The following is a 13,979-nucleotide window of genomic DNA, read 5'->3' on the forward strand; positions in this document are numbered from 1 at the left end:
ATAATGACATTTTAATCGTTTGCATTTTTTACATGCAATCCTCCAAAAATATATTTATATGTCTCTTACACCACTGACAACTTTTTTTCTTCAGATATTTTGAAGGTCCAAGTCCAGTGTTGGTCACGTCAGATGTCGACTTACTCCATGAAGTACTCGTCAAGAATTTCAAAAAATTCCACTCAAGAAAAGTGAGTGTTATAATAAAGATATCACTCTCATATAAACAAAAACAATTCGGATTACATGTTTTGTTAATGCTGTAACTGTTTGACTTAATTAGATTTTTAAATTTGACTAAATGTATTAAAAATGTGAAGCTTCATATCCTCGGTGAAAATAATTGTTATTGTTCAATTAGTTGTTATTGTTCAATTAGTTGTTATTGTTTAATTAGTTGTTAATAATCAGTTGCTGTTGTATAACAGTTGCAGAATATTAGAAGTAGTTGTAAATTGCTATTTCTTTATTACTAATAATAGGAAAGTATTGGCATAATTACATCTAACAGTAGAAGTAGCATCATATTTAAAGCACTTTAAGGTGGTGTTCTTACCAAAACACACTTAACACATTTTAGGTGTGGCCGGTGCAGGTGGATCCGGACAATGATGAAGACGTGCATATGTTCTTTGCTCGAGGTGAGAGGTGGAGACGGCTCCGCTCGATAGCAAACCCCGCTTTTAGCACTGTGAAAATGAGACAGGTAAGTCTCCTTTAACCCCATTCGGTTAAAAATTAAAGTTTATTATACGTCCATTGCACAAAATTATATAAACTTCTACCAAGTACATCTGATATTTATGCTTGATAAAAGCCAAATAATTTCCACAGGAGAGAAAATGACAACATAGCTTGTCTCCTGACAGTTGAGATCACCATTCAGAGACTTTGCCTTGGCCTTAAACCGGCTCCGTCACATTTCAAAATGGGACAGGTTGCATAACGGCATGGGAAAAGCTTAGGTTCCGCCCTACATAAAAATATAAATACCCAACTTTAAGTCAGTCATACGATCATACTCGATTGTACGTCAGTAATTACCATTCGGACCATATCGGCTGTTTACGACACAAAGAGTGAATAAAAAGCTCACTCGGGGGACCACATGGATTTTATTATCATGAACAGGTTATCCTTATACTGAGAAGTTAAATATATATATGAAATTACGAGAAGGGGTTGGTAGTCTTTTTACTTTATTAGAAGGTGTCCTTTGTATGAAAGTGTTTGATACACTAGGTCACATTAGGCCTTTAAGATCATATTTTCATTCTCACACTTTTTCAGATGTCTCCACTGATTAACCAGCAAATTAACAACCTAATCGATGTTATAGCGAAGAAAAACGAACAGTCCGAAGAATTTAATATGTATGAGTAAGTGTTTATTTCTAATTTATTACAACATAATTAAATATGCTGAAGAGTTAATAATGTCTTTATTTTGTTTTGCTAATTTGAACAACTTGTGGACATGATTGTTTTAAAAGAATCAATACATTTGGACAGCTTTATATCTATAGATCTTTATAATAAGACCCATCCGTGTCTATTCTTGTGCATCCACTATTTCACTTGAGCATAATTAAGCATTCCTTTTTTCAAAAGGATATGGAAATAGCATGGAATATCAGTCAAGAAATGTTGTTGTTTTTGTTGTTTTAGGGTTTAACGCCATTTTTCAGCACAGGATAGGCTATACATGGCAGCCAGTATAAATGGTGGAGGAAGAACACAGGAAAACCCAGGAAAGAACCATTGACCCATGAAAAGCTACTGACAAGCTTTCTCACATACCCACATTGGTCGAATCAGAGACTCGAACCCTCGAAAACAGGTGATATGTCAGTGCTCCGTAATGACGAGCACTTTAGACCACTCGGCCACTCGACTTTAGACCACTCGGCCACTCGGGGCCCGATCAATCAATCAATCAATGAATCAGTCAATCAATCAATCAATCACAGGCTTCGATTTCAAACTGTAAAACATCTCACGAAATGTTATGATTATTACCTAGCCAACTGTTGAATACAAGAAATTCGAACATTTCGAAAGGAGTATGTTTCTTCCTGTCAAAAAATGCTTGCTGCTTTCTAACACTTGAAAAAACAACATAATACTTTACACGTGTAATGCAAAAAGTCAGCACATAGTAAATACTTGTGTGATGTGTGTTCAACAGTAAAGCCGTTCATGCTTGCAAATGGAATCTCTCTCTCTCTCTCTCTCTCTCTCTCTCTCACACACACACACACACACACACACACACACACACACACTCTCTCTCTCTCTCTCTCTCTCTCTCTCTCTCAGATTGTGGGCCCAGAGTGCTCGCCCTTACCAATAACCTCCATCTCACCTCAGTCAGCTTGGGTTCGAGTCACAGGCTCTGGCCAATGTGGGTATGTGAGAAAGTTTGTCAGCAGCTTTCTGTTAGGTCGATGGTTCTTTCCAGGGTTTTCCCGAGGTTTTCCTCCACCACTTTTACTGGCCGCCATATATGACATATCTCGTATGCTGAAAATGGTGCTTAGCCCACAACAACTCCATTTCAGATACATGCACAAGGAGTAACCATTCAGATTTTGATGCCAGAAAATACAAACAAATATAGTATCCAAGTTCATCACTTGGAAGATAACATACCTGTTCCATGCTCGAAACAGTTTGTGTTACATACTGTGATAAAGAGTGTAATAAATTTAGCTGAGTTGTTTTATAGTACGCATTTGTATCATGTTTGACTTTAAAAAAGCGTGCGTGTCCACAGAATTGTGTGTTGTCTGGACAAATGACGGTACAATGAGTTTAACTATCCAGGAAATGTCTGCTCTAATTTCAGGTTGTTACAGCGACTAACACTGGACACGATTGCAAAATGCGGGTTCGGTCTTGATGCAAATTCTGTAGAGCAACCGAATGATGAATATTTAGAAAACTGCAGAGGCGTCATCAATGACACAACAAAGAGACCTATACTTTTTATGTTTGGATGTAAGTAATTACAACTTTGTTGGTTTATTGTTGTCTTTTTTGGGGAGGGTGTTTTTTTTAAGTGTCTGATCGGAAACATAAAAGCGATTTCATTTGGTGAATTATCTAATATATGATTTTATATAGAGTTTACATGATATACATCAGACAATATACAGGATAATTAGATAGTTAATTATATCGTTAATTAAATCAGCAGATTATGGATTTAACTGCAAGAGGACATGATTTTGTTTGACAGTGAAATGAAACCCTAAAGTATACAAAACAAAATAATGTATGTCATCGGTTCGTTAAACCTTTGTTATAAAACAGAACCGTATATTACTGTTCAAAGTGACTGACAATCCCTATTTATTATTTTAGATAATGTTTATGAAAGTTACAAACTTACGGATATACATAGATAGCTCTGAAAATGACTGTGCACCAAAGATGCGTTCATGTCATTGATGAAACCGTCATGTATCATTCTACATGATATCTCTTGTATCTTTCCAGTTCTTTTTCCCGCACTGCATTCCCTGTGGATAAACATTTATTATTTACTTGGGAAAATTAAATTTAACCCTGTAATATGGTTGGAGAAAAGGATAGAGGCAGTCATCAATGAACGCAAGCAACAGCAAAGGGTAAGCAGCACGGCAATAGCTCATAACTGTGTATGTACTAGCTTATAAGTAGAGTCCAACTGCAAACTGCACAGACACAGATCTGCCGTCGCATAATGCGCCGGCAGGTCTGGGTCTGTGTTGCTTGTTAGGAGTGATGAAAATAACAAAAAGCATAGATCCTGATCTGCATGTGCATTATGCTACAGCAAATCAAGATCTGTATTGCTTACTGTTTGATTGACTTGTAAGCTAGTATAGACGGTGTTCCTTAATAGTTTAGTGGTTTGCGGTTTAGATTTTTCAACGTAGCTTTAACAATTTTCCAGTCATATCTCTACGATGTCTGCAGTGTGGTAGTTTATGGTGATGTTTAGCACTGGGGTATCATGCCGCAGACATGTAACATGATGTCCTACCCAGTCACATTATACCAACACCAGGCCGACCAGTCCTAACACTAACCTCTTAATGCTAAACGTTGGTACCATTTTTAGAAGTCTTTGGTATGTCTCAGCTGGGGTTCGAACCCACGACCTCCCGCATCCGTGGTGGACGCTCTAACCACTCGGCCACCGTAGCGGTCTAATAGCTTAGAAAACAAGCGAGTAAAAAAAAATCGCTGTTTATTTATTGATTTTCATATCCGTATTAATTAGATATTTTACTGGCCACGCGCTAAGTCATCAAAGTTTATTAAAATAGTTCTCTCCGCGTGGGAGGCTTTCACTTTAGAGTGAGCTGATGCCATTTAAAGATACTAAATAATCAATACGTGAAACGTTCATTTGTTTGTGCAGCAAGGCGATGAATTACTAACCTGTGTCTGATCTGTAACAAATAAACTTGTTCATTTATGGCATTTAAATTAAAATACTCGATAACCATTTATAGGCAAAATAAGTATTCCCCTATGATTTTTTTTATAGATTTAAATGAAATGTATTAATGTAAAGAAGACTACTGAGTTTTGTACAGGAATGAACACCTGTGTTGTTATTATTATCTATAATCACCCAGATGTGAGAACACACACACACACACACACACACGTAATGTTGACTGTGAACAGGACGCACATTGTGTGTATGCGCGCGTGTGTGCGTGCGTGGGTGAAGTCCGTACTTGATTTTTGTCGTTTCGCTCGTTTTAATAACTTAAGGAATGATTTGTTGTTATTCCAGGCACCAAACAAGTCCGTGCTTATGGATTTATTTCTTCAGTCCGAATGGGACCCACAGAAAACTGAGGAAGAGGTCCTAGATGACAATAAGGATGTTGTCGATATAATTGCAAAGAAAAGATTCCTTTCAACAGAGGTACGTTTAATCCTTGACACTGAATAAATACAGTAGCTGATGTAGTATATCAAAACTAATTGGTTTTGAAGGTCATCGTGCAAAAAGAAAACGTTAATTTTTAATAATTTGTTCATACCTTTTCGCCTTAACTTTGGAGTCTCTTGAAGCAGTACCTCAGAGCTAATAACAATTGTCCTCTATAGATTCAACCGTACATAATTTCTTCATTGAGCGGAAAATAGACCTTAGACAAAGCTAACAACATTTTCTCTGGGTTTAGGAGCTGCGTTCGCAATGTTTGCTCTTCCTTCTGTCCGGGTATGAAACCACCAGCACAGCTATGGCATACTTAGTGTACGAAATGGCAGCCAATCCCGACATGCAACACAAGCTTCAGCAAGAGATAGACCAGCATTTCCAGACAAACACGCATGAACCTGGCTATGACACCGTTATGAAAATGGAATACCTCGACATGGTCTGGTGTGAAACGCTCCGAAAATACCCTCTTGCTAGCACGTAAGTAGGCTTCCCTATCCATCATTTTACATGCGTGATATGAACACTCCGGTGGTTTAGTGGTTAGAGCGTCCGCCCCGGATGCGGGAGGTCGCGGGTTCGAACCCCGGCCGAGTCATACCAAAGACTTCTAAAATTCGTACTAACAGCTGCCTCGCTAGGCGCTCACCCTTAGGAGGTTAGTGTTAGGACTGGTTGACCTGGTGTCAGGATAATGTGACTGGATGGGGCATGATGCTACATGTCTGTTGCATGATGCCCCAGTGCTAAAAACATTATAAAGTCAGTCATCGTTGCGATATGACTCGAAAATTGTTACCGCTACGTTAAAAAGCCAAATCACACACACACACACACGCACACACACACACACACACACACACACACACACATTTATTTTCTGGTGGTGGCGATAATTGGGGCTAGTTCAAAGATTTCAGAATAGTTGTAATTTCAGCGATATAAATGGAGTACTTCCCCGTTAATCGTCCTGGGATGATACCACCAGATGTTGCACTGGTAGCTCCAACACTCTCTCCGTCCTACGCATACCGTGTTGTACAGCCACGTCATCAAGGTCCGAATGCATCTAATTAATTCTGAAAGGTTAGTGTTAGGACTGGTCTGCCTGGTGTCAGGATGACGTGACTGGGTGGGACATCATGCTACATGTCTGCGGTATGATGCCCCAGTGACGCCTCAGTGCTAGCCATAACTTTAAACTGTCACACTGCAGACATCGTAGCGATATGACTGGAAAATTGTTGAAGCTACGTTAAAAATCTAAATCATACACACAAACACATACACACGCGCGCGCGCGTGATGCGGTCCTGTTTGCAGAAGTTCTACCTGTTCGGTTTGCTCAGATTTTATCCCACGGATCTCATAATTGTACAAACTATTTCTATTTCTAGATTCATACTGAACAATTTATTCGCTGGTCTCCAACGTACGTAAGGTTAATATTTGCCTCGTTAGAGGGGGTATTAGTTACCGAATGAAAATAATCTTAATACGCTTGAGTAAATCATTTAAACGTCAAGAAGTAAATTTATGAAGCAGGTCCTGATTGGTCGAATCCGGGTGATGACGTAATGAGAGAGTGTAAGAAAAAATGCGATGACGCCGCGATCTAGAATTGATCAGTTTTGTACAACAGGAGAAAAAAAAAACTAGCAGAGTGATATATGTATTTGCGCAGTATGACGTAAGAAATGTATATATATATATATATATATATATATATATATATATATATATATATATATATATATATATATATATATATATATATATATATATATATATATATATATAATTGGAAGGTGTTCCTTCAAACATTTATCTATCTATCTGTCTGTCTGTCTGTCTTATCTATCTATCTATCTATCTATCTATCTGTCTATCTATCTATCTATCTATCTATCTATCTATCTATCTATCTATCGAATACCTTTTATGTCATGTTATTCATTTTGTTGTAGTGTTGTTGCTCGACAATGTACGGAGTCGACAGAAGTTGGAGGAATACTAATACCGGAAGGGATGATCATTCAAGCAAATATTTGGGACGTACACTATAATTCCACATTCTGGGGAGAAGAAACACAAAAATTTGACCCAGAAAGGTAAGTTATTGTAACAGTGTGCCCAAATATGCATATGTTCTGTTTTGTTGCTCAAAATTGTGCATACGTACATACATGTACATTTCCACATAAGATTACGAACGTGTTCTGAGTTGTCTACTTGGTAAAGATAAACATTTGTCCAGTTCACTCATCACACAAGCACATAAACTCTCTCTCTCTCTCTCTCTCTCTCTCTCAGTTTGTGCTTAGTCAGAAACACGTGGAGTTCCTTGAGTACTGTATTTAAATAAATTACTTCAGCTTTACCAATAATTTGTGAAATTAGACTACATGTCTACTTGATTGTTCAGGACACAAAAGAAGAACAACATGTAAACAAAATGCTTCACGATTTCATTCCAATTGTATTCTTTGTGGTTCAGTTTTTTTCTTAACATGCTTTCAAGAAGTATAAAATGAATTCAGTGTAATCTCTTATAGTCCAAATATTGTCCGTATCTCCCGCGAAGAATTTAGTTAAGGAGAACTTACCTGTTTCAATGGCGAAATGTTACATTCGTAGCTCAGACAATACAATCGCTACATAAGGGCTTTCATTAATTGTTAGCGGGGGACCGACTGAAGTCTATCAGGACAAATGTGAAATGGATCTAACCGACCCCATTGTTCTGAACGAACACTTTACAATGATCTCATTAGCTAGAAAGAAAATCGTCGCGTAGGGTGCCGTTCATCGCTCCCACAACAAAAAATATAATTAAAGAAAGAATAGAGTCTTGCCAGTGAAGATTTAGGTTGTGCCAATCCACATAGTTCATCCAATATTTGACCAGAATTTAAACAATATTGATTTACGTATTGATTTACGTATTGATTTACATATTGATTCAACCTCGACAAGTATCAGCTATTTTTCTAGTTCAGAAACGTTTTCGAATGTGTTGTGAAAGTTTGATTAAAATGTCTGAATATATGTTATTGTCATTAGAAGAAACAATTTCTTCCGATGATATTTTCAAGGGGTAAAAATTGAAGATACAATGAAATATTTAACAAAACTGTTTGTGTTAGTAATTCGTTTTTATTGAAGAGTTAAGAAAGATTGATGGATTGCATGACTTGGCTTTCTGATTTTGCGAGGACGGCAGGGCCATTCATATATGCAGTACAGGTGTACGCTTGAAATAGTATTATAACATAAAAATGAAAAATGAACATATGACATTTTCCAGACCACACTTGTATTTGTAAGGGAAGCACTGACGTTGAATTACTTCTTCTTCTTCTTCTTCTTCTTCTTCTTCTTCTTATTATTATTATTATTATTATTATTATTATCATCGTCGTTGTCGTCTAAAATTGTCATATAAATGATGTTCAGTCAGTGAGACCCTATACGCTTATTTAAATAAGGTTTTTCTTTTTTAGCAATGAGTCTTAAATTCATGGTACACTCGCACGATTTGGCAACATGCAAGGGATATGTTTCTTTCTTCACTTTGGTGTTATTTTCATAGACCTAGCATTTTAGTTAATTTTCACTGATTGCAGGTTCCGGGAAGAGAGCAAACGAAGTCGACACCCTATGGCTTGGATTCCGTTTGGTGGTGGTCCCAGGACGTGTGTTGGCCTTCGTCTGGCCCAACTGGAGGGCAAAATGACAATAGTTAGAGTGTTTAAAGAGTTCACCTTAACGCTTGGAAGTTTATCTCAAGGACCTTTAGAAGTGGTTGAAGGTGCAACAATCTTCCCAAAGAATGGTGTTCATGTCAAAGCGTTCAGGCGATAAATAACTGCCTATTATTTAAATGAACCAATCGAAAATCCATCCATTTTTATACAGACTTACCTCAGTATTCAGGACACATGTCGTCGCCGTGCCATGTTTCCAGGAATAGTGACATTAACTGCAGTTGGACAATGTATTGTTAAACATCATGATATGTGCATCAATAGGCGTATGGAGATGATGAAATCCCATATGCTGATCCAAGTTTCGGACGGGGATGTTTGATTCATATGTAGACAAAACAAATTATTCTGCATCCTCGTATCGTAGTTTTCATAAAAAGTTCTGTGTGTAGAAATGCACATGTTTTCTTGACATCATATCTCTCGCATCATCGGGGCTTTATGCGTCAAGAATAGTGTATGGAGTGGCAGGTGGATGTAAAACGCGCTGTCAAGACTGCTAAGTGGACATATGTGCAATTATACATGACTAGTGAGATGATAGATTTTATGTCGTGAATTTTTCGTTGGTGATACGATGAGTTTGTTAAGCCGCAAATTATTTTCGAGGACTGTGGTAATTTTGTGCGCATGTGACAGACTTCAATTCAAAATCTAGCCCGAATGTCTATTTGTCATTTCATAGTTTGTCGAAGACTTTTTCATGCCTTGTATGTCCTTTATAGTGATGGACGGGTAGGCACATTTTGCCGGATACCAGGTCCTGGGATCCGGCCCGGTTGGTAATTACCGGATCTGGTTTATCCACTGGAACCAGATTCGGCAAGATCAAATTTTTATCTTAAAATCCTGCACTGTGGTGTATTTCCGAGTAGTAAAAAAATCGACCGATCCGGGTACCTGTCCTTTTTCATAGTTTTATTGTAACCACTGCTATTTTCTATTCCAAAGATATGAACTTCTAAACTCAAGAAATTAGTACGTTTTAAACAAACAATCGTGCTTCATTACGTTGTTTTGGAGTCATGTTATCAGATATTCACCGAGGCCTATCTGAAAGACATGATAGCCATTCAGAACATCCCCATCTCTTTCCGATGCGAGTCGATAGTTCGACTTAGTGAAGAAGACTTGGAAGTCATCGAAGTGATCCCTCCCGTATTCTTAACTGTTTGGGCGGACGGTCATGCGGTTATATGTATCAAGAACATATTCTTGTATGAGTGATGAAAATAATACTTGACGAAATTTCAACGATCAATGAAATACCTGCGTTTTTTAACTTTATTTTTATTTCTGTGAGTTTGTAATGAAAAATTAAAAAAATCTTTCAGTTTATATAGCCTGAAACGATTCTTTCCTTATATGTTTGTCATACCATGTCATCTAGTCATTGTGATGCCAATAAAGTTATTATGACGTGATAACAACTACGATGCATTTTCCGGCGAACCAAAATGTTAAATTTGGATACACATAAAAGCTCTTGCTAACATTCTAGGCTTGATTCTGATCGGAAACGGAATAGGCCAATACATTTAACCCCATTTTTTCATTTTAGCACCATTTCTATGGGGGTTTTTTTTCATTTCCAAAAAAAAATTATATACATGTTTTGTTTTTTTTTTAAATTGCATTCCTCTGATTTAATTGTATTCTAACGTTTTCACTACTTGCGCTTAAGGGTCATAGTAATTTCATTTTCATTTTTGTTATTTACAAAAATTTCGCTGTAAAATACTTATTTTTGTATAGTATGGTCCTGTTTTGTACTTTTCTACAGAATTGTGATACCGTTTTGGTTAATGTTGTATTTAAAGTTTAATTTTATAAATCGTTTAAAGTAATCGTTTTGGTTTTGGTGTTTTACGACACAGTAACATGTTGCCGATGCAGTTGGAATAGAGTGTCTTGCCCAAGGACACAGCACGGCATCCGGCTGGGGTTGATCCGATGACAGCCCTATCGAGTTCTCGCGTTTCCAGTTGTGAGTCTTGCATGCCACCAATGTGCCACCCGGGCATTTTATCTTATATGTTATAATATCAGAATACAATTTGAATTTGTGCTAACAATGAAAGTTTATGGGCTCTTAGTATGTACCATTGCAATAAAGCATACACGTATTCAAGATAGCTGAGCTGATAAAGAGTATGCCCCGTAATCCCTGGTATAGGCATTCAGCTCTCATTTCCTCGGCAAAAACAATAGTCAACATTGTACTGTAAGTCCTGTTTAAAACCAATTGTACTATATTCCTGTTAAACCACGTGATTTTAGGCATCACCATTTTTTGAAGAAATTATTTATTTATTTATCTATCTATCTATTTATTTAGCTTGTTAAATAGTTAGTTGGCCAGTAAGGGATGTAAAAATGTTGATTGTAATTTATGCGGGTTGAATTCTGCAGTATAAATCGAATTTTTTTCCAATGCCGTGTTTGTTTATATATTATGAAAGTAGGAAATAAGTAGCAATAGTCGTCAAGTAATCCTGACTATATGTACATGTTATTACTTGACTAAATAATGAAAGTATCTTTGATCCCGCAAAAATTAATTAGCCAAACCTTCCATATCACGAGGGCCCCGAGTGGCCGAGTGGTCTAAAGCGCTCTCCGTTACGGATCACTGCCATCTCACCTCTGTCTGCGTGGGTTCGAGTCTCGGATTCGGCCAATGTGGGTATGTGAGAAAGCTTGCCAGTAGCTTCTCGTGGGTCGATGGTTCTTCCCAGGGTTTTTCCCCGGGTTTTTCCTCCACCATTGATACTGGCCGCCATGTATAGCCTATCGTGTGCTGAAAAATGGCGTTAAACCCTACAACAACAACAACAATATCCATATCACGAACATTAAAATGCAGTAAAACGTCGACAAAGAAAAGTTCTGCAGGTTCCAAAATTGTGTTCGGTTATTTTAGATTGTCTTGGTTGCGGGCAAGTGAAAGGTTTATTCCTGGAGTCAATGAGTCATTCGTGTATTGCAGAGTAATCGAGTGACTCGTGCTTGAGGTATCCAAGTATCAATGAATTCATTAACATTATTCCAACAAATACTTTACAAATTGGAGATATGTTTTCTTCACTCATTGGTGATATCTTTAACATTTTCTTTTTCCTTCCTCTCACTTTCGATAATTGACCAATTAGACGTCCGAGTACGGAGTAGTATACAACTTGATTTTTATTAATTATTTTTAGCGCAGTTATTAAAGATTAGTTAGTAACATGATACTTGGTGATTTTCTGACTATCTTCATCCGAATTCTACTGACTCATTGGCAATGTATCTATATGTAAAAACAGTTCTTAAACCATTTATCCTTTTTTTCTACATCCTTGTTAATTTTGTGTTTATTAGTCTAGAGTTTCTAGTCAAGAAATGTACTAGACACCGATCATACTGGACTTAAAGTCATTGAATATACTACCGATTATGCAAGGATGTGATGATTGCAGTATGTGTTATTTAATCTAGACAAAAAAACGCATACTTCAATGGAATCGTTCTGTCGGTGACTTTATTAGTAATGTATATGTTGATTTTGTCGCAGTATCGCATGATGAAAATGGTTAAGTTATATAGGACCAGCCTTCAGTTTATACTCCTCTAAAATAAATTTCTAGCCAAGGACCTGGGTGACCTATTTGTCTAACGCGCTCGCCTTTACAAATAACTGACGTATGTCATATTTGCCCGCATGGGTTCCAGAATCTGCACGACCAATGTGGGCATGTGAGAAAGTTTGCCAGTAGTTTCCCGTCGGTCGGCAGATCTTCCCAGGCATATTTCGCTACATATTCTGGACACCATGTATAGCCCTTCATGTGCTTAAATGTGGCGTTAAACCCCGACAAAACTAAATTAAACCAACCAAATTTGTGAGCACTGACGATAAAACTGACCGCTGGTAGCCTTGCTAACATTGGTCTATATGTTGTAATCTGTGCTCACGTTTTGAAATAGAGCATGTCCAGCAAATAACTCCTTCAGACTAGACTAATTTATTTCACACTAGACTAATTTATTTCAGACTAATTTATTTCACACTAGACTAATTTATTTCAGACTAATTTATTTCACACTAGACTAATTTATTTCACACTAGACTAATGTATTTCACACTAAACTAATTTTGTGTTAAAGTTTCGTACTTTCATTTTATCCAAGAGAACTTTATGGATGTCATTATTAAATGGTGACAGATTTTGTTCACATGGAGATCTTGTTGATTGTATGTATTGTTCGATTTGTGTACCTACATTTCTTCCAGCCAAAGAATAGCGAGAAATGTAATGCGTGAATGTCTCTGTACAATATTTTTTATGCTTGTTAATGCTGCCATCGTTATTATATGGCCTTTGAAATAACGTTAAAATAAAATAGATTCTGAGAAACAAATATACGGCTTCATAGTTTTCTTCTTTTAAGTTTTTTGTTGGAGGTCGAGTGGTACATTATACAAGTTAATGAATCTTACAACAAACAATCTCTCTCTCTCTCTCTCTCATAAAATGCCGGCGAATCCGGGTCAATGCAGATTGTTAGTAGTAATCTGTCGAGCAAACAACAGATCATCATCTTCCGGAACATTATGCGATGGCAAATAAGGGTCTTTGTTGTTTGCAGTTTGACTCAACTTCTAATGGAATATATTTAGCTTGTACATTTCAGTTGCCTATTTTTTCCCGCACTCCGCCAACATAATGTATGCAAAATGAAAAACGCTTATATTTTTGTGACTTTATTAAAGGCAATAGTAAAAAATCTTCGAAGGCTTCCAAAAGTAGCTAAAGTTACATGAGTCATTTATTTATTTCAGTCAAACGCTTCGTATTTTAGAACATGACTGTATAAATCTTAAAACTATTGAAATCAAAATCAAGGATTATATCTACAGTTTGTATCTGGAGATTTTTCAAGCACAACCGCGTTGTATGAGAGACAAAACACTTTTTGGGGAGTCGTTAAAAGTGCAAGATTGCAAATGCCCATAACGTATATATCAAAGTGTTTAATTTAGGGCGTAAATTTACCAGTTGAGGAGCTCAAGTCATTAGCCTATGTCCCCTTCCTTATTGCTGCGTTATCTGCAACTGGATGGCGAATGAATATGAAAATAGGCATGTATAGTACATGTGTATAAATTAGAGGGTTAAAATTCTCTGGTAAATAAATGATATTGCATTTGCGTTCATTTTCATTGGTTTGTTATTATAATATCACATAAATTATGCTACCAAATAAAGTTATGACACT

At 36.9% G+C, this 13,979-nt stretch overlaps 1 protein-coding gene across 1 annotated transcript in view; it reads left to right on the forward strand.

Annotated features, from left to right (window-relative positions):
- LOC149795421 (cytochrome P450 3A24-like) overlaps window positions 1-13,121 on the forward strand; it is a 37,534-nt gene extending 24,413 nt beyond the window's left edge. The window contains exons 5-13 of the mRNA XM_089965215.1: window positions 95-191; window positions 581-706; window positions 1,291-1,379; window positions 2,848-2,999; window positions 3,501-3,631; window positions 4,795-4,929; window positions 5,192-5,430; window positions 6,918-7,061; window positions 8,577-13,121. Of these exons, the coding sequence (XP_089821341.1) occupies window positions 95-191; window positions 581-706; window positions 1,291-1,379; window positions 2,848-2,999; window positions 3,501-3,631; window positions 4,795-4,929; window positions 5,192-5,430; window positions 6,918-7,061; window positions 8,577-8,814 (1,351 nt within the window). The 3' untranslated portion in view covers window positions 8,815-13,121. The remainder of the gene's footprint in view (window positions 1-94; window positions 192-580; window positions 707-1,290; window positions 1,380-2,847; window positions 3,000-3,500; window positions 3,632-4,794; window positions 4,930-5,191; window positions 5,431-6,917; window positions 7,062-8,576) is intronic.
- The last annotated feature ends 858 nt before the right edge of the window (window positions 13,122-13,979 follow it).

This window comes from Sinohyriopsis cumingii, chromosome 7 (genome assembly GCF_028554795.1).
Source record: "Sinohyriopsis cumingii isolate HCF-2022 chromosome 7, ASM2855479v2, whole genome shotgun sequence".
In the NCBI taxonomy this organism is placed as follows: domain Eukaryota; kingdom Metazoa; phylum Mollusca; class Bivalvia; order Unionida; family Unionidae; genus Sinohyriopsis; species Sinohyriopsis cumingii.